The 23,707-nt window shown below is 41.2% G+C and overlaps 1 protein-coding gene across 10 annotated transcripts; it reads right to left on the bottom strand.

The window, feature by feature from the left end:
- Window positions 1–304: 304 nt before the first annotated feature.
- Window positions 305–23,688, bottom strand: RMND1 (required for meiotic nuclear division 1 homolog). Of its 10 annotated transcripts, none has more exons than XM_086631483.1 (12): window positions 23,669–23,688; window positions 19,961–20,475; window positions 14,280–14,388; window positions 11,267–11,342; window positions 10,866–10,905; window positions 7,242–7,342; window positions 5,908–6,014; window positions 3,576–3,640; window positions 2,780–2,856; window positions 1,511–1,631; window positions 632–748; window positions 305–378 (listed from the first exon to the last, which is right to left on the bottom strand). In XM_086631483.1, exons 2-12 carry the CDS (start codon window positions 20,459–20,461, stop codon window positions 346–348), a joined length of 1,347 nt encoding a protein of 448 aa, XP_086487609.1. In that variant the 5' UTR covers window positions 20,462–20,475; window positions 23,669–23,688; the 3' UTR covers window positions 305–345. The 10 variants fall into 10 exon arrangements, 9 of the variants coding, with proteins under 9 accessions (XP_086487609.1, XP_086487607.1, XP_086487608.1 ...); XM_086631481.1 differs by lacking the exon at window positions 23,669–23,688 and adding an exon at window positions 23,527–23,561; XM_086631482.1 differs by lacking the exon at window positions 23,669–23,688 and adding an exon at window positions 23,031–23,057.
- Window positions 23,689–23,707: the final 19 nt, after the last annotated feature.

Raw genomic sequence — 23,707 nt, 5'->3', positions numbered from 1 at the left:
AATTTCACCAAATTAATAGTCAGCACAGAAGGGATCCGTCCTGTCCTTGCTTATTAAAAGAGACAAAGCTAAATCTCTCCCTGCACCAGTCCTGCACACAGCCGGGCCTACTCACTAGAAAACTTTCCTTACAAATGCATCATTATTATCTCAGCTTTACACTAGCACATCCATAGATGAAGACCTCTCTAACATCACTAGTACAGCAGTTGGAAATAACGTTCACAGACCAATTATTTTTTTTTTTTATTTGAGTAGAAGATGTACATATTTATTAAGAGACAATTCCACTATTTTCCACAGTGTTTATGGTTTTGTCAGTTTTCTTCTGAGTTTCTTCTGTCATCAGAAAACTACCCTTGCAAGTTCAAACAGAACCTGTGGAATAGCAAACACATTGATAAGAATTTGTATTTGATTTAATAATCCTTAAAACAGCTTACACTGTAAACAAGATAATCTAAAAAATAACCATAGCTGCAAGTCAAAAGTTACTTGCAAAGAGCTAAAGACTAATCCCCTTGTCCAGTACATTACATTAATAAAATAATCTTGATTCTCAAATTATATATACGAATTGCGCTTGTTATTACATTTTCAGTGTGGCAGTGGAAAAAAACCAACCACCAACCTCTATGGTGATGAGTATTACTATCATCCACTCGAGGCGCAGAGTGTGCTTTTCATTCAGGTGATTTCGCATTAGGTCTGTCAGATCCATGCAGTGCTGAAGCTTTTCATTCATTACCTGCAGGAGATTCCAAATACATGGCAAATCGGGATTCCGTAAGTTGAATGAGATCATTAAATAAAGGAACACAATCCACAGAAAGGCTCACTGAACAGAACTAGAAAGGTGCTATAAAACTCTTTTGTGAAAGAACAGAACAGAAAGTCCTGTAAGGCAACATGCACAAGCAACAGAAGTTTTCAAGGCAAAGGAGCCTGTTATTTCAATAAGTTCACAAAAATAATAGAAATTTAGATATGCATCTGCAGGTATTAAACTGCTTCTGGGTGTTATCTACTCATGAACACAAGCACAAGCAAAAGATGATGTAGCTTATGGAAATGCCTCTAAAGGAACTAAATCCTTAATACCACCAGAAGAGGTGGTTTTCATGCTGCTTGTTCTGGTTCAGCAGTAAGCATTATGTCACCCTGCAATGAACTGACCTGAATCATCATGTCAGTAAGAAGGCTGCTTCACGTCTCAGTTTTTTAACTTGTTTTCTTGCATGCATTTCAGAACAAGAAATAAATCCCCTCTTCTTACAACTACTTAAAAGCCTAATTCAGTCCATTCAGATGAGGCAGGGTGGTTAACCTGAACTGGGTAAAAGATGTGAGTGGGTTATGAACGCATGGAAAAGGGGATAGTGTATAGGATCCTATTATTCTTTACTCAGTTTCTACGATTAAAACACATTCATGGAGCAGTTTGTAACCCTGCTGAGCCAAAGACAGCTGATCTAAGTATGGAAAATTCTCGTAACAGTACAACACCTACCTTAACTCTGCGATTAATATTGAGAAACTGGCAAGTCTTGTCATAAAGCTCTTCCAGTTTCTCTCTATCCCAGTAGAAGTCAGGTGTTATTAGCAGGTCTGAACTCAGATTTATACGGTGTCTAAAAAGAATGGGGACTACAGTAGTTCAAACTTCCTTTTGGTAAATATAGGAACAAATATTTACATAGCAGTTAAAAGAAACAAAATTTTCCTGCAATTTTAGGTAAAACATGAAAAGAATCTCCTTTTATAATAAAAATACAATTGTAGTGATTTTTTAAAATTGGTCACATCTCCTGAAACTTTTCTGAAAACACTGTACTGTATAACAGTTTAGAGCATAAATTACTTTTTCCTTATGGCAGCATTGCCTCCTCAACTTGTCACCTTCCTTAACTTTTAATATCTGCAGAGAAGTCCTTGACTATGCTAGTAGCTCAAATTAAAGTTACTGGGGAGTTCTGTAACAGCTTATTCCCATCTCAGAACTTTTTAATTGTGATGGGTACTGCATGCTGGATATGTGAGCATAGCACACCTTTCAGAACCAGGCTATTGTCTCAACATTATAAAGGCTAAGAGCTAAAATCTCCCACCCTCAACCTACTGCTCACATAAATCTTTCGACACACATCATCATTGTTCATTACTGAACAGTCCTTCAAGTAGAGACAGAAAATCCAATGTTTAAAATTGGAATTGCTTTTTAAATTTACCTCTGTCTTCACTCATTTTGAGTTTTTTTTTGTAAAAGAGTAATGCTTTGTATTTCCAATGGCCAAGTTTCACTTGAGAGGGAAAAAAAATCCAATAAATTCTTACAATGTAGCAGTGGTTTCTGAGTAAGTCAAGGGAAGAACAGAACACACAGAAAAGTTTTACTAACTCTAGACCATAGTTAACAGTTCTACCTGCCCCTGTGCTGCCTCCTGGTATCCTTTGCATACTCTAGTATTTACTATAATTACTGGTTACAAGACATACGTTGCTAGACCCAGGCAGGAAAAAAGATGTGGAATTTGGCCATTTACAATATGCTGCTTAATGCCTGTCTACGGTTGAGACGCCAGCGGTGAGTGAGACAGTGAGCCAGTGGGTCCCCTGACTAACGTAACAGTGCACACAGTCTCCAGCCAAAAGAAGGATGAAGGAATTCCTCCCTGCCCTACCGCTGTGTTTAGTATATATTCTGTTTTTTGTATCATGCATAACTTCATTTTTAAGTTCCATGTAATACAATGTCTTGTGTGTAACCAAAAAAAGTTACCTTAATGCGAAGAGTTCTCCAATTTTCTGCATTACATCTGCGTGAGACAGTTTCACCTTCCTTCGTGACTTCAGGATCTGCAAAGTAACAAGTTTTTCACTGCTAAATCAAGTAGCACATACTAGGAGTTAAGTCTGGAGTTCTACTGCCTGAAGTATGTGTATCAGTTAAAATCTGAATGCATATCATAATAACATTTTGAGTTTTGTTTGCCAAGTGCCTTGCTTACCTAGCTTTGTAAGAGTATTGCCATGTAGCTGTTCATCCAGGCATTTCAATAAATCACTGAGTATGCCACCAGTATCAATACAAAATCCTGGAGCCTTTTCTGTGAATGATTTCCTGAACAAGAGGTCATTTGTTTTTTCTTCCTACTATTGTTATTTTTAAGTCAAGATGGTGTTCTTTTACCTTGCCACTATTTAGTCTTAGACTTTTTCCTTATGAGAATGTATTGCCACTTATTTCTTTCATAAAGTAAAAATAAAAAAAAAGATGATTTCTCTTTTGAACCACTCAAGTCTCATTTTATATGTGACATGATATGGACTTTGTACTTAATTAAGTCTCATGAAAAACCAGTTTATGTAATTCTCTCAAACTCTTCATTATATTCAATATGTATAGCACATTACTTTCAGGCCAAGCTACCACTCACTGTGTCTGGCCAGGTTTCTAAATGCTGCTTGTCCTGTTAAGGATACACATGCAACATTTCATATCCTCAGCTGGATCTGGACTGATCTGTTACAAAGCACAGGAGAAAGGGAGGGGAGAGGTACAAACAAGACCTCACCTCTGGAATTGACTGGATAGATTCCACAAAGTTATCCAATAATGATTCCCAAATAGCCAGCTTCACTACGACACAGAGATGACAAAGTAGAATGCTGTTAGAAGTATATATGCTTTCCAGTAATAGTAACTTTAAAAATCTGCCAGCATGCTGCTTCAACACGTGTTAATACATACAAACATTTGCAGCCCTTTGTTACCATTAGTATTATACAACCATTCTTCATGCATCTACGGACAAATCCGGGTTGGGCACTGACACAGCTCTGCACGCAGAACCACCCTGAGCTCAGCTCGTTCAGATCCGGGAGAGCTTTTACTTCAGCTCCAAAGTTGTGTGTTTAAGTGCTGTAACGTATTTATGAAGCCTTTGCAAACTATATTCCAAGAAGGCTGGAGATGATGAAGCGTGCTGGAGTCAGGCTGACTTCATGTGCAGCCACTCAAGAGTCTCCACTGCATTTCTTGTGTCCTGCAGAACTCTCATTCTCTGTTTGTCCAGTATTTGATGCAGCATGCTCAAACCATAGAGAGTTGGCTTGTTTAGACACACAACCTGTACTTGGTGAAGCTAAATTCAAACTTAAGCAATATTCCCATTTTGTTTCTGGGTGAATATAGTGTTCACTGAAGATAAAAATTCTCTTCTATGGAAGCTGTTCAGCACAGGCAATGGCAACACTGCCAGGGATGGGGCATCCACAACTTCAGTGGAACAGGTTGCCCAGAGAAGTTGTGGATGCCCCATCCCTGGCAGTGTTCAAGGCCAGGTTGGACGAGGCTTTGGGCAACCTGGTGTAGTGGAGGGTTTCCCTGCCCATGGCAGGGGGGTTGGAACTAGATGATCTTTGAGGTCCCTTCCAACCCTAACCATTCTATGATTCTATGATTCTATAAATTCTGCTATGCCTCAGCTTGAGCCTGGAAAGATGTTTCTACAGGAAGATGATACAACTCAGGCCTTTGTTCTTTAGCCTGCAGATTCCCAGACGAGAATGAAGTAGTAACACATCAAAAATTAACCCTATTCACTCAGAAAAAATAATCAGGGAAGACTTAATTGTCAAAATGAACTCTTTCATGGTAGTAATCGATAGTATCGTCTAGTCAGGATACCGACAGTAAATCCAATGCCGAGCATTTTTTCCCACTCATCTTTTGAATACAGAGGCCTAATCCAAGTCAGTAACTTAAATGACATTTAATTTAGCCCCTCAAAAAAAAGCCAATAGGCATCACCAATTATTTGACAGAGGTTGGTTTCTGCTGTGTCATAAATTTGACTTGGACTAGACTTGCATCCTTTATTTTTATTGAACATTATTGAACTGTTTTCCTTTATGATGTGCATGTCTCACTCTAACATAAACTGATACCAATTATCTCCTGGGAATAAATCCCTTTCTCCATTATATGTGGCACCACTCTTCCATGCAGCGGCTTTATGAATAGGAAAACTACAGAGAACTAAACGCTTTTTTTCTCAATAGCTCTTCCTTCAGCAGTCAGGAACCGTTTAGCTATGCTGTACTCCTTGATCAAATGCTGTATCACTTCAAAAACATGCATTCTGTTTCTTGATGTCCCCTCTGTTTAAAGGTACGTTTCCCCAGATACCACAGGAATGCTGTAATTTACCCTAAAAGCAGTAGGGGTAGACAGACCAGATTTCCTTTAAAGGTCTTTATGAGAATGGCCTTACTGCTGCTCGCTTCTACTCCCACTTCCTACATTTGAGGTCTGAAGCAGCAGAGATGTCTGTTTCCTCAAGCAGCAGCACTGCTGCTGAGCCTGACTTCTTCCCAGTGTCTCCTGCTGTCTCCAGACAGCAGTCTATGGCACACAGCCATGGCTAATAAGCCTGGAAAACTTTTATCTGTGACTCTGGTCCACAGCTCTGATACTGGTACACCTCCCCAGCTGGGAATCACTTCTTTAGCTGGCATCTAGCTTTTTCTATTAGAGGAAATGATGTCAGGGTGAATTACCTAAGATTACTGACAGGTTTCTAATACTGGACTCTACACTCAATGCTATCCTAGAATAGTTCCCAAGGGTGGGAAGAAGGATGCTCAGTAGAACGTGTATCTTTTGTAAAGTATGTTTCTTAATATGCTTTGTTGATTTACCTTGAATAAGGTAATTCCAATTTACAGAAAACAAGGTAAAAACTTTGAAAACTAATCCTCCCACTGAAGCACAATCAATCTTTACACAGTTTGCCTAAACCAGACACCGAGCCTTCTCCAACCTGTCACTGTACAAACCCCACTTACAATGACATTGCACAAAATCTGTAGCATAGGCTGGTAATACAAACAATATTAACTTACCAGAAAGACACAGGGCATTTGAAAAGGCAAATTTCTGCAGAACAACTTCATCACTATCCAGCTCAGAATTTAACAAGATTTCTCCTTTATGAAGCTTTGACTGGCCTCTGTTAAAACAGTATTGAAGCATCTTCACTGATTAAGCCACTAGCAAAGGCACATTCAAAGAACAAGTGAAAAAACACCAGAAAGGTTGGTTATTTATATAAAGCATGCCGTATTTATCTGGGTATCATCACCATCCTTGCATTTTACCCATGTTCAACCTGACAATAACCAAAACAGATCACTGAGAGTTAGTTCCTTGGTCTAAGATTAATATTATGACCAAATTTTCTAGGTCTAAATGAAACTGCAGCAAGCTACGATGGTAACTGCAGCATTACTATATATACACAGGTAATGCAGAATGCCAGCCTCTCTCCTACTCTCTGTCTCCTGTATTATCTGTTTCTGTTTTCCTTTTCTTCCCTCACTTCTATCAACATCACTCCCTCCCTGCTATGATGTTACTTTCCCTGAAACCTCTATGGCACAGGGGGCCAGCAGCAAAGAAAAGGAGGCATGACAGTTGTTCACTATAGTGTGTCAATCTCACTATGAAACTTGCATAAACGCAATGGAATAGGACAGGAATCACAAATTACACAACTGGATAGTACATGCAGTTTTCCAATGGCCAGGAAAAAATAGAAACAAAAACCTGCCCTCTTATCAAGTTACCTTAAATAAGCTCAACCTCATTACCTCAGCTCCTAGTGTTATAGCGTCCTGTCTAGGAGTTGTTTTTTGGTGCTGTTGGAAAATTACAGATAATTTTTATAATCATTTACATTGAGAAATACTTCTGTAGAGATCATTTGCTCCCCATGATGAAAAAACATTATTTAACAACTTGCCAAGTTTATCGTTCCACAGCATTCCAGTTACAACTTTCCCAGAAAGTGAAGTATGTGCAGAATTACATACAGCTTTATATATGAACCTAGAGGGCACTAAGGAAAGCTTATGCAGAAAATCCTCTTTAAAACCAGATTTGTCTCAATAACGCATATTTATTTTTTTCTGTGAGGTACATAGTTTCTGTTTGGGATTGCTGAAGAACAGGTTCTGAACCAGTTGTGTAGGCATGGAGCTTCATAATTTACAAAATCTAGTGCATAACCAAGTCACAAAGGCCATTACTTGCAAGTTTAGCAGTTCAGCAAACTTTGTCAATTTAGATTTACTGTTTCCTCCTTTCTTTATTTTATTCATTTTAAAAACAGTAAGGAGAAGTATATTTTTACTAGCTGCTTTTGATTGCATTATCAAGAGTGCCTGAAGATACTTACTCTCCTATTCTGTAGTTCAGCTCTTCATTCTCCCAGTGGACTAGTGCAACTTCATATGGCTGAATTTCATGCTGTTCCAGCATTTGCATAACATTCTTCATCTGAGAAGACAATTGCACACTTAGGAACAGTTACCATGCAGTATGATATCACTCCACTAAGATCTAGCATATGATAGGTTGATGAATGCAACTTTCATGCTTAAGTTATTTAAATAACAATGAAGAAGTATGCTAAGTAATAAAGTGATTATTAACACAGTTTACTTCTGAAGTTATCTACAGCTGCACGGAAGAACTTGTAGCTATGAACAACTGCAAGGTATCTGTGAGGACGAAAATGTCCTTTAATGTCTACATATACAAAACCAGGTGAGGATTAACTACAGCAGCGGTAAAGACAACATGGACGTACTCAGTACTATAACAATAAGCTGTACAAGATTTTGGCAGATGTCTGAGTGTTGGAATGAATCACTAGGACAGGTACATCAGGTGGCTGTTTCTGCCAAAACTACCAGTTTGCTGCTAAAATCAACGGTTTTGTTTCGGCTACCAGAGATTGAGTTATATTGCAGAAATCCCTTACAACTACAGCAATCTGTAAAAATGGTTCCAGCTGCCCACATTCAACCCTGTAAACAGTTAAATGTGCAATTTTACTTGCAGAAGTAATCTCACTGTCATTTTATTCTCAAGCACACTAAAACCTGATGCAGGAAGAAAGAATGCTTTTCTCTCACAAAACCTTCTCGTCTGACATCTGACTTAGGATCCCTCATCCTTGTTCCTTTCTACGTGCTACAAGGCTCCCCTCATAAAAATCATTCCGCAATTACAACAAATTCTGACCTAAAAAAAGCAGTCACCTACAGGTTTTTGAAGGGCATTTAGCTACACAACAGCCAATTAAAAAAAAACACAACAAAACAAACAAAAAAAACCCCACAATACATTTTTAAATTCTTTAAAGAGGTGAATCTTCCACTAAGCCATACTTAAAACACTCTTCAAAATACTAAGTAATAGTCTTTAGTGCAAAGCTGTATGCTAGTCAATTGTTCATGAAGCATATTCTCCAGATTAAGTACTCTAAAAAAAATTATCTGTTGGATCACCCGCAAGAGGGATTTTCTTTGCAGTGCTAGCTTTCTTCATGGCTTTCAAGAATTTAGGTGATACTGTCTATGTAACACACGATAACATTTTTCACTAAAAAAACCCCAACCCTACAGCTGCAACTGCTTGTTTTATAATCCTGAATTTAATATTAGCATGACTAGTACCTGCCATATATTCCAAGAATTGTGGTAAAACAGGGTATGAAAAATTGTTTTATTCTTCTGAGCAAGGAAGTGTCTGCTGTTAGGCCGGTCAGCTCGGCCAACCAGCTACGCTCTGTCCGGGGGCAGTTCAGCAATGCGAACCCCACTAAAACAATGCCAGAGTTTATAGCCAATCCATAATGCAGCATGCCAGACTCCAAGAGCGTGTTCACTTGGATCCAGGTGCTCTAGTTGGCTCTGTGAAGTCATTACTAATACAAGAATAATTATAATAATTATGCTGTTAATAGACTAACAGTCCCTTCCAGAACTACAACCAGCTCAGGCTTCCCAAGGCCAGCACAGAGCAAGATTTAACAAAGCTTTACAGACTGTAACAGAGTCTGTGAAATTCCTATGTCTCGCAATATGCATACTTCCAATGTTCTTCTCTGGATAATGAGAAATTGTATTTCAGTGGCAGCTTTCTTTCACCTGTTCAGAGTAATACAAAGGCTTCCACTGACTGATGTTTCTTCCAGGCCCCGCCTGATTTTACAGAAGGGACTACCTGTGACACAGCACATTTAATGGGAAGAGATGTTCTGGATTCACTAAATGCAAACTCTTTCTATTACAGGCAATCACGTCACACAATTTCCTTTTAAAAAAAACCGGGGAAACTCCACCTCAAATCTAGTTTTGCCTTTTGCCCTTGCTATTTTTGGTGAGGAAGCTGTTGCACAACCTCCCTACTGAAGTATTTGAGAACGGTATTTTATATTTTAAACTTCTATTCATGATCAGTCTGTAGTTATTACTTCTTCTGTTAAGTGTCTGTTAGTTTAAAACAGTTTTTCTTCTCCAGTCATTCTGGACCACTTTTAAAAAAGCAATTTTGTCCGTTCACAGTGATTCTCTACGTTCTGTTTTACTGAATTAGTTTCAGTTTCTGTTCTACGGACAAGTTTGGTCTATTGTTTTGTTTGTTTCAGGTCATTAAAATGTCGCATAAAAACACCTCCTCTGTTTGAGCAAGTTGTTTGGAAGTTAAAACTTTGACTATGATTTCAATAAGCAGAAAGAGGCAGTTTTCCTCTTCTTTTATAAATAAAGCTAGCAAGGGACCAACTAAAGTTACTAGTACTGACAAGAAAAACGCGGTATCAAGTTTTCAAAACTTAAGCATGTACAACAAAACAAGATTTTTCAGAGTACTACAGTGAGTAGAGGTGCCCAACTCATAAAAATCAACAGGAATTAGTCAGCTAATCTTCAGTACTACCCGTGAATCAGTAGTGTAGTTACAGTCACAGCATCCTGAGTGTGCTACAGGCAAAGTCTGAACGGAGAACTAGTATCTTTTTGTAGGCCAGCTGATACACTGAACTGCTCCCGAACAGACAGGAAATAAGGAACATTTCAGGTCCATAACACAAAAAGTGAACTTCAATCCAGAAATTGTTCCCGTCTGGAAACAGCTGCTCTGTATTTTCATTTACCTTAATGAAAATCCTCCTGTGAATTTCTGTATATCTCAGTATCATCTATTTAATACACCATTTAATTTCACATACTCTGCCTACAGATAAGATCTATACTTTTCTCTTTGTATCTAGAATCCAATTTTATTTTATCACAGTATCAAAAATCAATATATTAAAAAAAAAATCAAAGTAACTATAAATATATTCGTAAAAAGAGATGTGCCTGTGGCATACCCCTCTTGGTCAGCAAAGAGCACCAAATTATTGTAAGGGCTATGTCACTTCACTATCAACACATTTTAACAATTATACCAACCAATAAACATCTTCCTTCAGGAAAACTGCTAATTGGTAGAAACACAACACAGTATTAAAAAGTTGCTTACAAATTTTGTCTCTTTCAAAGTTATCCAAATGTAAGTTTTCAATAGTTTTGATTTACATGGTTCTGGAATTAGCCTTTAATTCTAACACATCTTCTGTTACATTAGTGCCTTTCAAACAACCATTCACAGGTTGATTTTTCTGATCTACTTCTTCAGGATGCAGAGCTGCAAGAATTCTCTTTTTGTCAGTCTCACTAGATTAAAGTTTCAGATTTTTGCCCTTAAGTAGAAAATGTTATCCACCTTGTATGTCACACATGTATTTGCTCATTTTGTGCTGAAAGTCAAGTTTAAAAGGTGATATATCAGCAACCCACACACTTGAGAGCAGCAGCAGGCAACCACCTGCACTCATTAGGACAAGAATCACTCCTTTTCCCTCATGGAGAGATCCAAGCTCCCAAACAAAGCCCAAGCATGCTGGGCTTTGTGAGACTGACAAAACACCCGCTTATGACATTTTAACAAATGGTTTTGCTTTACTTACACTTTTCTCTTCCACATTCCAAAACACAACAGCCCCTTCCCTGTGAATTCAAGGAAGAACTGAGGTGTAATTATACTGTTTTAAATGTATTTCAATGCAATACTCATATTGTACAGTGGCAATTTTTGTCATTGTGAAATCAAGAAACTTAATACTATTTTCACAAAAACTACAAAATAATTGCTTTTTTTTAACCATAATTTAATGAAAAAACATGAGAATCTAAATTGTCTTTTAACCATCTAAATAATTCTGAATTTTTTTCTTTCAATCGTTCTGATTGGACAGTTATTACTTGAGTTTCATGAAGTAACATGATGCAATGACCTAGCAAGCTGCACAGCTTCTTTCACACCACTGCTATTAATAAAAGAATATTTTGGGCATGATTTGTAACTTACCTGAAGAAAAAAATCATGCCAGGATCATCTTCTTTTGCACATTTCTCAGTACCAATCACCAAAACATTTGCAGCATCTATTTTGAAATAAATGAAAAAACTGAAGAACTATTCAAACTTCTAAACATGACAGCTATTAGCATATAATTCCAGTTTAACAGTTACATGCTAACATATCAGACAGCCCCATATTATATTTTTTTGATGGAAATGCTTGCCAGGAAACAACTACAAAATCAAACTACACTGCTTCTCTGAAGTGTCATACTCTAGACAGACTCAGCCGCTATCTTGAACCGCCCTGGAATCTTTAGTTAATGAAATGTAACAGTTTTGAAGGACAAAAGACTCTCAGCAAAAACTGATGCAGGGCATAGAAAATAACCAGGAACAGAATATGCAACGTGAAGGAACTACGGAAGTTTGCCCCCAGTTGCAGAGAAATTACCATTCAAATCTGCTTGCCCAGAAGGTCTTTCTCTGTTCTATATAATAAGGGACTCATCCGCACTCAAATTTTGCTGACTTTGCTTTGACAGTCAGAAACTTGAACGAGCACACCGGCAAGACAGGAGAGGGTGTATCTGCATTCTCCTTCAGATCAGAAACACGGTTTTGAAACAAATCTCCCAGCCATCCTCATTTACCACACTTTTGATGTGCCCTGGAGAACAGTGTCAGAGTACACAAACTGGATTTTTTTTTTGCATTAAACTAAACTGAAAGAGGAGCTACAAAAATGCACCTGCGGTACTCCAACCACTAATGGGCATTTGTTACAAAGGACCAGACTTAACTTAGTGTAGGTAGAATGCCCCAAAACTTACAAAACGTGGATGCTGGGTTCTCAAAACAGGGTTTTGTTTTTTTTCTCTAGAGGTCTGCTCCACTGTACTACTCCCTAAAGTAGAGAAAGTTTTTTAAGTCCTGAAGTGGTTTTGACAAAAAAAAAAGGTTACTTTCCAGCATGACTTATTTTGCTGCAGAACTAGTAGCACTACACGAGCAACAGCCCCTACTTCCATTATAAGGTGAGACTCCACAAAGAGGAATTTGCAGGGCCTAACACCTAAGCCTTAAAAAATTCAACCCCTTTGCAGAAAGATCACAAGTCCAGCGAAAAGGCATCAAATTCAGCCTGTGTATGAATTCCACTCTCTGCTTTACTGCTCAAGCCATAGAGGCCAGGAAGACTAAGGCATCAGAGAGAGATGACTAAGAGACTGGACATGCTTTTGCCAACACCTGAACTGAGGCCACACAGTTGGTCTGTATGAAGTCTTTTTTTCTTTCACTTGCTATTCCAGTTCAGAAACACGTGGTTTGATTAATCACTACAGCAAGTTTTGGGTGTGAAGTCTGAGTTCCCCATGGAAGAAATATTTGTCTGTGTTTTCTCGTTTGCCTTTTCAAATATCACCCTTATCTTTATTTATATTCACTCCAGCCAAAACACACACAACTGAAAAGAATTTGGTCCGTTGTAAGTGGAGGTACAGGATCTGCCTCTAAAATGTTTTTAAAGAGGTCAAAATTAAGAATAATGCTTAGGAAGAACACTACGAAGCAACAAATCTACACAATAATTGCTGATATAGATTTCCATGTGATAATATTTTTCAGTTTTCCAAGATCCAATGTCTGAGCTGGTAACCAACCACTGCCACATGCACAAGCCAACCACCACAAAACATCAGATCTGCTGGCACAATCCAACATCCTTTCATCATTACTTCCTCCAAACTTTTGATAAACAGAGTATCTATTGTGAGGAGTCAAAAAACACACCACAAAGAAATGAAAGAACTGGCAAAACCCACACTTCCAGGGTAAAATATCAGCAACAGCAACATTTGCCTTACAATAATTCACAGTCATGCTGGGGATTGTACAGAGTTTCTATCCCGAATCCGTGAAACCAGTGTTGGTTTTAATACAAAGGAACATGAAGCCTATACTCTACAGCACCTTCTCTTTCCATGTTGATATTTTTGAGCAAGATGATAATTAGAAAATCTTGCATTTAAGAGTCACCCACTGGAGTATTATTGCACTTGGATTAAGTGATTGAGAGAGGCAGCCAGATATTTGATAACCTCTACCGAAATGCTCGTAAGGAGTATCTGTCATTCTCTTAGCTTCATATAATCTGTCCATTCAAAGAAAAAAAAAATAAATTCTACTGCCAACATATGAAAATCACAGCTGTTCTAGGGCATAAGGTTCCTTCAGCTATAGAAAGCTCCGTTTGTTTTTCTCTTGTGGTATATTTCAGCTATTTCCAAGCCATACTTTCCCAAGTCTCCAGAGATACTTCGTATGGAAACCAGAACCAATTCTTTTGCTGAAGCCTAGCTAAGTGAAGCATTCAACAATTGCTAGGATATATTTGGCCCAATAAAAAAACCTGTCAACTGCATCCACTTTACTAGCACTAAGCATTTATGTGTATATCTTTTTCATTTCACTTAGTCAGCAAGATCTCTTGCATGCCTTCCTCTCCACCTCTCAGTGATTTACATTAATAGAAATGTCAGCTGGAAAGAAGATGCAACACTTCAAATTACAAAAATTTTTTTTAAATGTACAAAAAGATTACACAAAAATTGTTTTGACAGCTGAAGCACTACGGCACCACACTACTGAGAGGTTGATTAAAATAAAGAAAACTTCCAGAATTTTTTCAGTTAGCAAATTTCTGTAGAAATTATTTGTGTCAAAAATTGTCCAAATTTATTTTTCCTGCATGCATCTAATTTTTCAATACTTTTAGTGTATGGGAAAAATTATCATAGGGTAACAGGAAGTGCTGGTTATATTGCTATTCTGAAAGGTTTAGATGTGGGTTTTTTAAGCAAATGAAATTTTTAAGCAAAGCAGTATTTTTATAGGCAGTGTGATATATTCCAGGGTATTACCAGAATAAGAATACATGAGTTATAAAAATTATATACCTCACCCATATTTCATTTCCCAAGGTATAACATTGCTTTTAATATGTTTCAAAAATCTACCTCTAGGCAAACTTGTTATTTCAACATATCCATGTGAAGTCAGGTCATGACACAGATTACCAAGATGATATTCATCTGCTGTTGCAAAGGCTGTGCACTGCATCAAATTCTGTGCCAAAGAATAAAGATTTGAGTTAGGGAAAGGCTGAAGCAAGATGTTAATAAGACAATTGTTTGCCTCAAATTTATCATGAGAGTAGTATTTTTCATTTATTCGCTCTTTTCTATGATATCATTGTCATGCTGTCCACCTGGTATACAAGTACTCATGAGATTACTTGCTCTCTGTTAAGCAGGAAAGGAAATGACAGACTGAGATCCAACCAGGTGACATGAGTAAGTCACACCAAAAAACTTTGTGATAGAGCCATAAAGTGAACCCTTCTTCCCTGAATGCCAATCAAATGTTTTAACAGTAGAGCTACACTTGTTACTGCTCTCTCACCCTACAGCTCATGACATACTTGGCTGACCACTGAAATCAAAAGCAAGACACCCCCAATACCAGCTTTAAAAATCTGTATTTTAAATCCTAGCCTGCTTATCAAACAGAAGCTCCAACTGCAAACAGCATGTTCTTCCAAGCACAAAGCTCACTACCCAGTTAACCCCCAGGGTACAAGCCACTGTAGCACAGAAAGTCACAGATCTTCCCGGCCAGTTGTCAGTGCTGCAGGTCCACAGTGTCCCGCCTGAGCTGAATCCTGCACTAACAACATGGTCTCAACTGACACCACAGTCGAACAGCATACAACAGCCAGTTTGTCTCAATATTCCACAATCATAAATAACTAAAATGCCACATTGAAACAAATGGTTGGAAAAATGATACTGACTTGCAACGAGACTGACTCATGCATGGCACAGAAAACAGAAAGTCATCTGTGTAAAAAAGTTTTCTTGATTAATCAAACAAGTCACAATAAACTGATTTACAAATTCTACTACTCATTTTAAGTGAATTTCTTTGTTCTGATACCATGTATGTCCCATGATAATGTTTTTCAGTACAATGTAGTGGAAGCTATCCAGAAAGCAATGTGTCTCATTGTGGATCAGTCACTTCCCAGCTTTTTGTAACTAATACAAATGGGGATGTAACTAACAACAAATGAACAAAAGAACTGTACTCATCTGCAAGCATTTATACCCACAATACGCTTCAACTTAAAATCCAAATTGTATTCTTGTAGCACTCATATACTATTGAACAGCATGGCTTAAAAAGGTGTTCTACTCCTTGGGGGGTCTGGCCACTCTTTAAATCTTTTCTTTTTTAACATTAACACTCTGTTATCATTTACAAAGCTTTGCTTACACATCATCTTAATTCAGTGATCACCAACAGAAAATAAACTTTAAAAGTAATTACAATATTCAGTGAGCAATTTTGTAGGCGTATTTCCATGACTCTGCTACAAGGCTGAGATAACAGTGGAATAGAATTGTGTTTTCTGTTCTCTTGCTGCAGTACCTTTGAAAAGTTGCATTATCACAACTGCATCTGTACAAATCCATTCTCAATCTCTAAACTGCCAATGCAAATCATGTACTTCAGATTTTTCCAGAAAGCTCTGGTTATTAGAAGTACTCATGCTCTGCCATGAAACTCTTCCGGCAAGAGCTAAGGGAGCAAACTTATTTTCTAGCTAGTATATACTCTGAAAATCTCTATCCTGCTCTATGCTTCCCACAGCTTATTACTTGTGTTATTGTTCATTTCAAGGCAGATGCACTACAGGACAGACTTCCTAACTTACTGCTGCAATTTTAATTTCAATTAAGGAAATTAAGGACTTTACATTTAGTTAGAACCAGAAGTTTGCTGCTAAGACTACATGCCTGAAACAGCATTTTGGATATGCACTAGCTTGTTTTTTCGCAAGGCACCGTTTCACCTACATTTTCAATAAAACCTTGTTTGATGGGGAACATTTGGATTGGGTGTAATTTGAGACTAAGACACCTAAAACATAGGTGTCCACAGGCTCTCTAGATGTCTAAGCTCCCATGATAGTTGGTGGAGATACAGCCAAAAAGTCTATACTCTAATGAATGATTCGGCTAATCCTAAAATAAACGTGTTAACTGGCTGGTCAACCTTAATCCCATGCTTTCTGCTATGTCACTTTCACCTGCAAATTTAAAAAAAAACAGTATTCAAGATCCTTACTGGTGCTAGAAAGAAACTCCAGTTACTTACCCCTTTCCTCCTTTCTGCCTACAGCTGGGGCTTCATTGAGATTCTATCAAAAGCACCACAACAGCTGTCCAAGTAGCCATCCTAAGTACCTCAACAACCCATTTTCCATATCATCACGCCCCCAACAACTGCAGGGACTCATGGAACCACAATTCTCCTTAGCCCATCCCTTCCACTTTAAGTATACAATTTTTTTTTTAAGAAAGAAATCCTGTAGGATGACCTGAAATCCTCACATCACCATAGGAATCAGTCTTTATCTTAAGGATACTAAATGCTACATCTTTATCTCATTTTCAGGCTTTTTCTAGACTACATGACTACAGCATTAAAAATTAGTTCAGAGGCTTTTCATGCCATCAAACTTTATGAGATTAACTAAACTGAATAGTGGTACTACTCACTGATGGACTGACTAAACCAGTTAACTGCTTTCAAGTAACTCCTCCATCTATCCTGAAAAACTGGTCTTGCAACCATTTATCACTGCTGGTGCTCAGCACTCTGCCTGTAAACAACACATGAAGACTAGTGCAGGGGAGGGGTGGGAAGGACCTCACTCATTCACCATTCACAGACTGTTCTGCAAAAGAAGTGTGTCAACTGCCAGACCCTTCTAGACAGAAAACACCAGAGATCCTCCAGGTTCATGTAACTGAGAACCTTAGGAGTGGGCCCAGAGCTAGCGTCTCCAGGGGCAGACAGGGAAGGAGAAGACGCAGCAGCCTGCCCCACGGTAACTGCCCTGGCAATGGGGCCTGTGTTACTGGAGGGTTCTTGGTGACCTTTACATAGGCACATGAAGGCAAGATCCGCTTTTTCGTGACATGAGGATTTAGAGAAAACTGATGGCACGTTGTAAAAAACCTCACAGAGTCTCCATTTCTCTACTCCTATTAGTTATCCTGCAGAAACCAGCCACATCTTTAAGTTATTTCTCTATATTACATATCTATAACGAAATACACAAACAGGTAAAAAAAACTGCTTATTGCACAATACTGTCAGCCTGCAGTCAAGGTGACGGCCTGTCCATACCCGTATAGATGGGGCTATGTATCTGACAAAACTACACAGCGTTTATTAAAAAATGGCAAATGTTCCTGTTAGGTCGGAGTTTATACGATTTCTGGCACAGCATTTTGCCATGTGGATGGAAGCTTCCTTAGAAAGTACATTATTCTGTCAGTATATCAGGTATGATTTTCTCCATTTCTTCACAATAGAACAAAGGAAAAACAGCAGTGCATATTACTTGCATACATACATATGAAAACGTCAAAGAAACTCTTTGCATTCTATGCTGCCATTTAAAAGCCTCAAGAATGTGAAAAAATCATCACTTCATTTCACCCAACAACAAAAAAGAAGCAATCTCTGAACGTAATGTCGTAGCATGAATAACAAGCTTGAAACATTACATCGTGTTTCAGAACTAATATTCTTCACTTTATTTTCTTCAAAGTGATGGGAAAATTCAAGTGGGAACTAAATTGTCAATAATGGAGTCTTTATGTTACATTAAAGCATACTCCTGCTCATCATATAAAATATTAAATAGAAGCTTAGATGACAAGAAGGCAAGCATTAAAACTTCAGTTTCTGTGCTCACATTCAGTAGACCATGTAACAGATATATTTTGCAATGTGGAAGCTATTTCTGAAAGCACAATGCTTGTTTCAGTCTTATCTGTAATATTATTTTATTAACAATACTATGGAATTCAGTTGTTGCTGTAGCTTGAGGAGAACACTAACGCTTCCAATACCAGGATTTTCCTTGGAGATCTTATGGTCAAGTATGCTTAAAGTCTGCCTTGGCTACTATTGAGGCTTGCAGAGAACTACCTTAAGGAGAAACAGCTACAAGTATGCACTGTTCCACTTAATCATATCTCATTTTATCCAAAACAGTTTGTTGCTGCAGTTAGTCTGCAGACCTATGAACCTGGAGATCAAGGTGCTATTTCTAGGCATGGAATAATCTTCCTCGAGTAACACAGGCTATGTCTGCCCCCCAGTTTCCCATCTGAAACTTAATATAAACGTTACACTATTTACTTTCATCTTGATTTCTGTTTGAGTGAAGCCTTAAAACTGCTTAGAATTGGACAAATAAGGATACTGTACTGGGTTGTGTCACAAGGTTTTTGTAGCGGGGGGCTACAGGGGTGGCTTCTGTGAGAAGCTGCTAGCAGCTTCCCTCGTGTCCAATAGAGTCAATGCCAGCTGGCTCCAAGATGAACCTGCTGCTGGCCATGGCCATCAGTGACAGTGGTAACACCTCTGTGATAACATATTTAGGAAGGGGAAAAAGTTGCTGTGCACACAGCACTTGCAGCCAGAGAGAGAGTGAGAATATGTAAGACAAACAACTCTGCAGACACCAAGGTCTGTGCAGAAGAAGGGGGAGAAGGTGCTTCAGGTGCCAGAGCTGAAATTCCCCTGCAGCCCATGGTAAAGACCATGGTGAGGCAGTCTAAGCTCCATGGGCTGCAGAGGGACAACGGTGCAGCAGAGATCCACCTGCAGCCCTTGGAAGACCTCATGCCAGAGCAGGTGGACACCCAAAGGAGGCTGTGACCCTGTAGGAAGCCTGTGCTAGAGCCGGCTCCTGGAAGGACCTGTGGACCCATGGAGAGAGGAGCCCATGCTGGAGCACATTCGCTGGCAGGACTTGTGACCTCATGGAAGAGACCCATGCTGGAGTCCTCTCTCTGAGGAGGAAGGTGCGGCAGAAACAACGTGTGATGAACTGACTGCAACCCCCATTCCCCATCCCGCTGTGCTGTTGAGGGGAGGAAGTACAGAAAATCAGGAGTGAAGTTAAGCCCGGGAAGAAGGAAGGGGTGGTGGAAAGGTGTTTAAAGATTTGGCTTTATTTCTCATTACCATACTCTGATTTGATTGACAATAAACTAAATGAATTTCCCCAAGTCAAGTCTGTTTTGCCTGTGACCATAATTGCTGAGTGATCCCTCCCTGTCCTTGTCTTGACCCATGAGCCTTTCGTTGTATTTCCTCTCCCCTGCCCAGCTGAGGAGAGGAAGTGATAAAAGAGGCTTTGGTGGGCACCTGGCACCTAGCCAGGATCAACCCACCACAGATACCTAGGGAAAGTTAAATTATAGTGAAGGCTAGACTTTGTTTCTCAATATTAAACATGATTTGAGAGCACTGGTTAAAGTTCTTTTTAATGGATTTCGTCTTTCTGCTTTAATAAACAAAAGTGGAGGGAAGATAAGCATTTACACATTGCTAGGAAATCTCCATTTTATCTTCAAAATACCAGACATGCTAGTTTCTATCCAGTTTGTTTCTGTTTGCAGAGTTCCAACACCAGGGTAAATAATGAAACCTTCCTCATCAAACATACATGTTAATTTCATTAAAATATTAATTAACCCTCAAATCTGAATCTAAATTAAACTGATGAAGTTCCCCATATGTTATATGAACTGTAAATTTTATACTTTACCTCCACGTCTGACGGTGGCTGGTTGGTTCTGGATGGCTGCTTGGTCCTTGGTGCCTTTGGTGGCCTCTTTATTGTCTGGTTACTGGGTTTTGGAATAATTTTCCCAGCTGATACAACCGAGTAAAATCTTGATGGTATGTTCCTAAGATTTTTCATACGCTCTGTATTGAGCTTGTAGTTTTCCGTCATCGCCACACCAAAACATTTCCAGGATGGAAAAAATACCTCCCCACTCTGATAATAAATGTTTTTTCCCAAAGCCGATAAATTTCCTTGGAGCAATTGCCAATTCTTGACTTGCATGTATTGATTTGTCAAAAAGGGCAAAGCAGTTTCCAGAGCATACAAATTCCAAGACTTTGCTGTTCTGTGAGCTGTTCTGTCAACTTCATTATACGGCTTTAATAGTGGATGTCCAGTTTTACTAAAGCTTTGGCATCGGCATATTGTTGTTAAAGCGTGGAAAGATCTGGTCTGAAGGTGCAGAAGTTTCAGTCTCATTGCTTCCCTCAGAACTGTATTTAAAACAAACAACAGAATCATGCATCAACCCTTTAGAAAGAAATAATACTATTTTCCCTCTATCTAAAAGGTGAGCCATACTCCTTTTGCATGTGTTACCACTCCTAAGCACAGAAACGTTGGTGGGATTAAACTGCTTTTTTTCAATGCTATGGAAATACTCTAATTAAGACCAAAACACAACATTGAGCTGTGCTTGCAACACATAGTGAAAAAGCATTGGTTGCTATGTCAACACGTAATGAGGCATATTTTCCCTCTGTTGCTCACTCTGCATAGCAGTCTACCCTCTCAGTAACCCCACTGACAAAACTACTTATGAGCAAGCAAACACCTTAAAGAGGACACCAAGCTCCGCGAGTCTTTATTTTATACATAATAAAAGCAACAATTAAACTGCTATGTGCTTTTAAGAGAATGTCACCTATGGAATCCACACACTGACCAGCAGCAGCTGAAACTGCTGCATCGCAAACAACTGAGCACGGATCCGGCTCCGTTTGCCTGTCACAAACGGAGCGAGAGCCGAGTCAATCAGCTTACGGTTTTGATCCTGCTAGTACATACTGGGGCAACAGGGATCACAGCGCCAGCTCACAGATCTGCCTGTGCTGACGGAAACGCGACAGTGTCCTTACTCTGTTATTCCAGAGGAAGAGCAAGCTTATTGTATTTACACTATGTTTTATGAGCTAATCAAATAAACTTTAAAGGTATTCACAGACAGTAGACTGAATACTTCAACGGGTGTGTTTCACTTGCTGAAAAATCGCAGGGTCAAGTCCCTGCCCCCATTTCCCTCAAGACAAAGAATCCATCTGCAGCAAGTTATTAACAACAAAAAAAGTTGTTCACTTGTATAGTTTGAAAAAATTGCAAGTTTCAGAATATTTTTCAAGAATCATGTAAAGAAGGATCTTCAATACCACCCATGCATTTAACATAATAGTTCAAACAAGCATATTCTTGTGAGAATAAATCATTGTGTGCCAACTGGAACAAGCCCTCCATCCTGACAAGAATACTTACATAATATCACAATACATGCACAAATTGAAAAAAAACAAGACCAAACCTTACCCTGACATAACTTAATGGAAGGCAAGTACGCTAATTCTAGTGACAGAGGCATGCTATTCTACAAAAAAAACCCAACAACATAAACCACCTTTAGGCTACCACAGAATAAGCAATTGATATTGGGCATAATTTTATATGGTCTTCACTGTAGGTTTTTGCCCAACTTGTAAGCCTGTTATTTGCAAACTTATTAGAATAAACTAATTATCATTTTCATTTCAAACTTGTCCTGTATTTAAAAAGCAACCCACAAGACTCTGACCAGGACAAGGCATGTTTACCTTTCCAAAGGCCCGTTACCTCTGGATAATCAAGAGAGCTGAAAAACTCAGCAACTGCAACCCAAAGTGGTCAAGACCCAGGACAATGGGAGAAGTCCCCGGCAGCATGAGCTAACAGGTGGAAAGAGACTCACAAACGCCAGGTAAATCCATACTTTCCTAGCCAACAAAACCTCATGTCGAATCGTCACAATCCCAGGGGTGATTTTTCAACTATATAGGCTTACAGCAAGTTTCAAGGAAGAAGTGACTATTTAGACTAACTTTCATCGAGGAGCCTTGACACCAGATTTGTAGCAGCAGAGGCACCTAGCCAAGAAGTGCAGAGTCGAGAAATCCAAGAAATAAATGGGATAAAGAGCTACCACAAGACAGCAGGTGCCACCTCCGAGCAGCTGAAACAACTCTGCGCTTTATTTTCCAGTGGCACTTTTAACACAAAACACACTTTATCTATGGCCGTTGCCTTTCCAGCCGGGAGTCCAAGCCTACTGCGGCAAAGCCAGCAAGATACACGATAAATCGGGCCCGCTCTGCCGGCGAACAGCCCAGTCCTGCCCTGCCCAGCCTCCGAGGGCCCCACAGCGGCGAGACGCCCGGGCCTCATCCGCCGCCGTCGCGGGCCGTCTGTTCCTGGGGCCCCGCCAGCAGGGCACGGCTCTCCGGCGGCCTCGCTGCCGGCACACTCCGCCCTTTCCCAGCGCCAGCGGGCGCGGGCCTCGGCCTCCACCTGCCCCTCCTCCTCTCCCCTGAGGGGAACAACAGCAACCCGACCCCACCCACCCCCGGGAGCGCCCCCTCCGGTATGCGCGGGCGGAGGGGAGCGACCCCGCTCCCATTGGCTGCCTGCCGGGGGGGGGGGCGGGCAGCAGGCCGCCGAAGAGCCAATCGGGAGACGAGGGCGCCCCGCCTCCGCAGGAAGCGCGAAGCCAGCGCCGCCCCCGCCCGAGGCGGCTGTCGAGGCGCCCGGGCACCGCCCCGCGGCCGCGTGCGGCTCGCGGGCGCCCCTGGCGGGCGCGGAGAGGCGGCAGCGCAAGGCCGAGCCCGCCCGCGCGGGGGGCCCGGTGTGTCCCGTTCCACCCCCCCACCCCCCTCCCCACCACTTCCCGTTCCGTAACGGGCGGCTCTCGCCGCAGCTGCGCCACCGCCGAGGAGCGCCCGGCGGGCAGCCTGCGGCACCGCAGTACCTGAGTACGAGGGGGAGGCAGGGGAGCGGCCCGGCAGCCTTCCTGCTCCGGCAGGGGCAGTCCGGAGGCGGGGGAAAGGATGCGGCAGGAAATCGCCCCCCTCCTTCCCGCAGGCCGGGCCCTTTCTCACCCCTGAAACTGCCTTCCCTCGCTCGGCCTACGGCCGTGCCCGTGGGGAGGGGGGACGGGACGCGGGGCCCTCCCACTCGCGGCAGGATCAGAGGCGGCGAGAAGGGCGGGCGAGGCCGCCCCGGCTCCCCCACGTACTCGGCGGGCCCAGCCCGCAGGCGTCCGCGCCGCCGCCCCCGGCCACCTCCGGGGGGTCGCAGCAGGGGCTACACAGCCCCCTCCGCCAGCACCAGCTCCCGTCGCCGCTCCGGCCGGCGGCGGGGAGCCGCCAAGGGCGGCCGCGCTGTCGTCCCTCCCCTCCCCCCCTGCGGCGCCCGCCCGCCGCCGCGGGAGGGGCCGGGCGGTTCCGCCGCGCGCCAGCACTGACCTGGGGGAGGGGGCGCGCCGCTCTCCGCCGCGCGAGCCGCGGCCCCGCCCACCGCCCGCCGCGCTCCGCCAGGGCGCGAGGGCCGCCAGGCCCCGCCCGCCCGTCGCCGCGCCGCGCCGCGCGGCGGGTGAGGCTGACTCACCAATAACGTCCGGCCGCCTCGCCCCGCTTCCGGGGGGTG

Source organism: Tauraco erythrolophus, chromosome 2 (genome assembly GCF_009769465.1).
Source record: "Tauraco erythrolophus isolate bTauEry1 chromosome 2, bTauEry1.pri, whole genome shotgun sequence".
Lineage (NCBI taxonomy): Eukaryota > Metazoa > Chordata > Aves > Musophagiformes > Musophagidae > Tauraco > Tauraco erythrolophus.
The sequence above is the reverse complement of the archived record's forward strand: the minus strand, read 5'-3'. Positions and strand labels throughout refer to the sequence as shown.

Excerpts from the sequence above, each read along its gene's own strand:
- RMND1 (XM_086631483.1), bottom strand. The coding sequence starts at position 20,461 with ATGAGACTGAAACTTCTGCACCTTCAGACCAGATCTTTCCACGCTTTA. Across the intron at positions 14,389-19,960 it reads AGCCACCGTCAGACGTGGAG|AATTTGATGCAGTGCACAGC; the intron begins GTAAAGTATAAA and ends TCTTTGGCACAG. Across the intron at positions 2,857-3,575 it reads CTATCCAGTCAATTCCAGAG|ATCCTGAAGTCACGAAGGAA; the intron begins GTGAGGTCTTGT and ends GTTACTTTGCAG.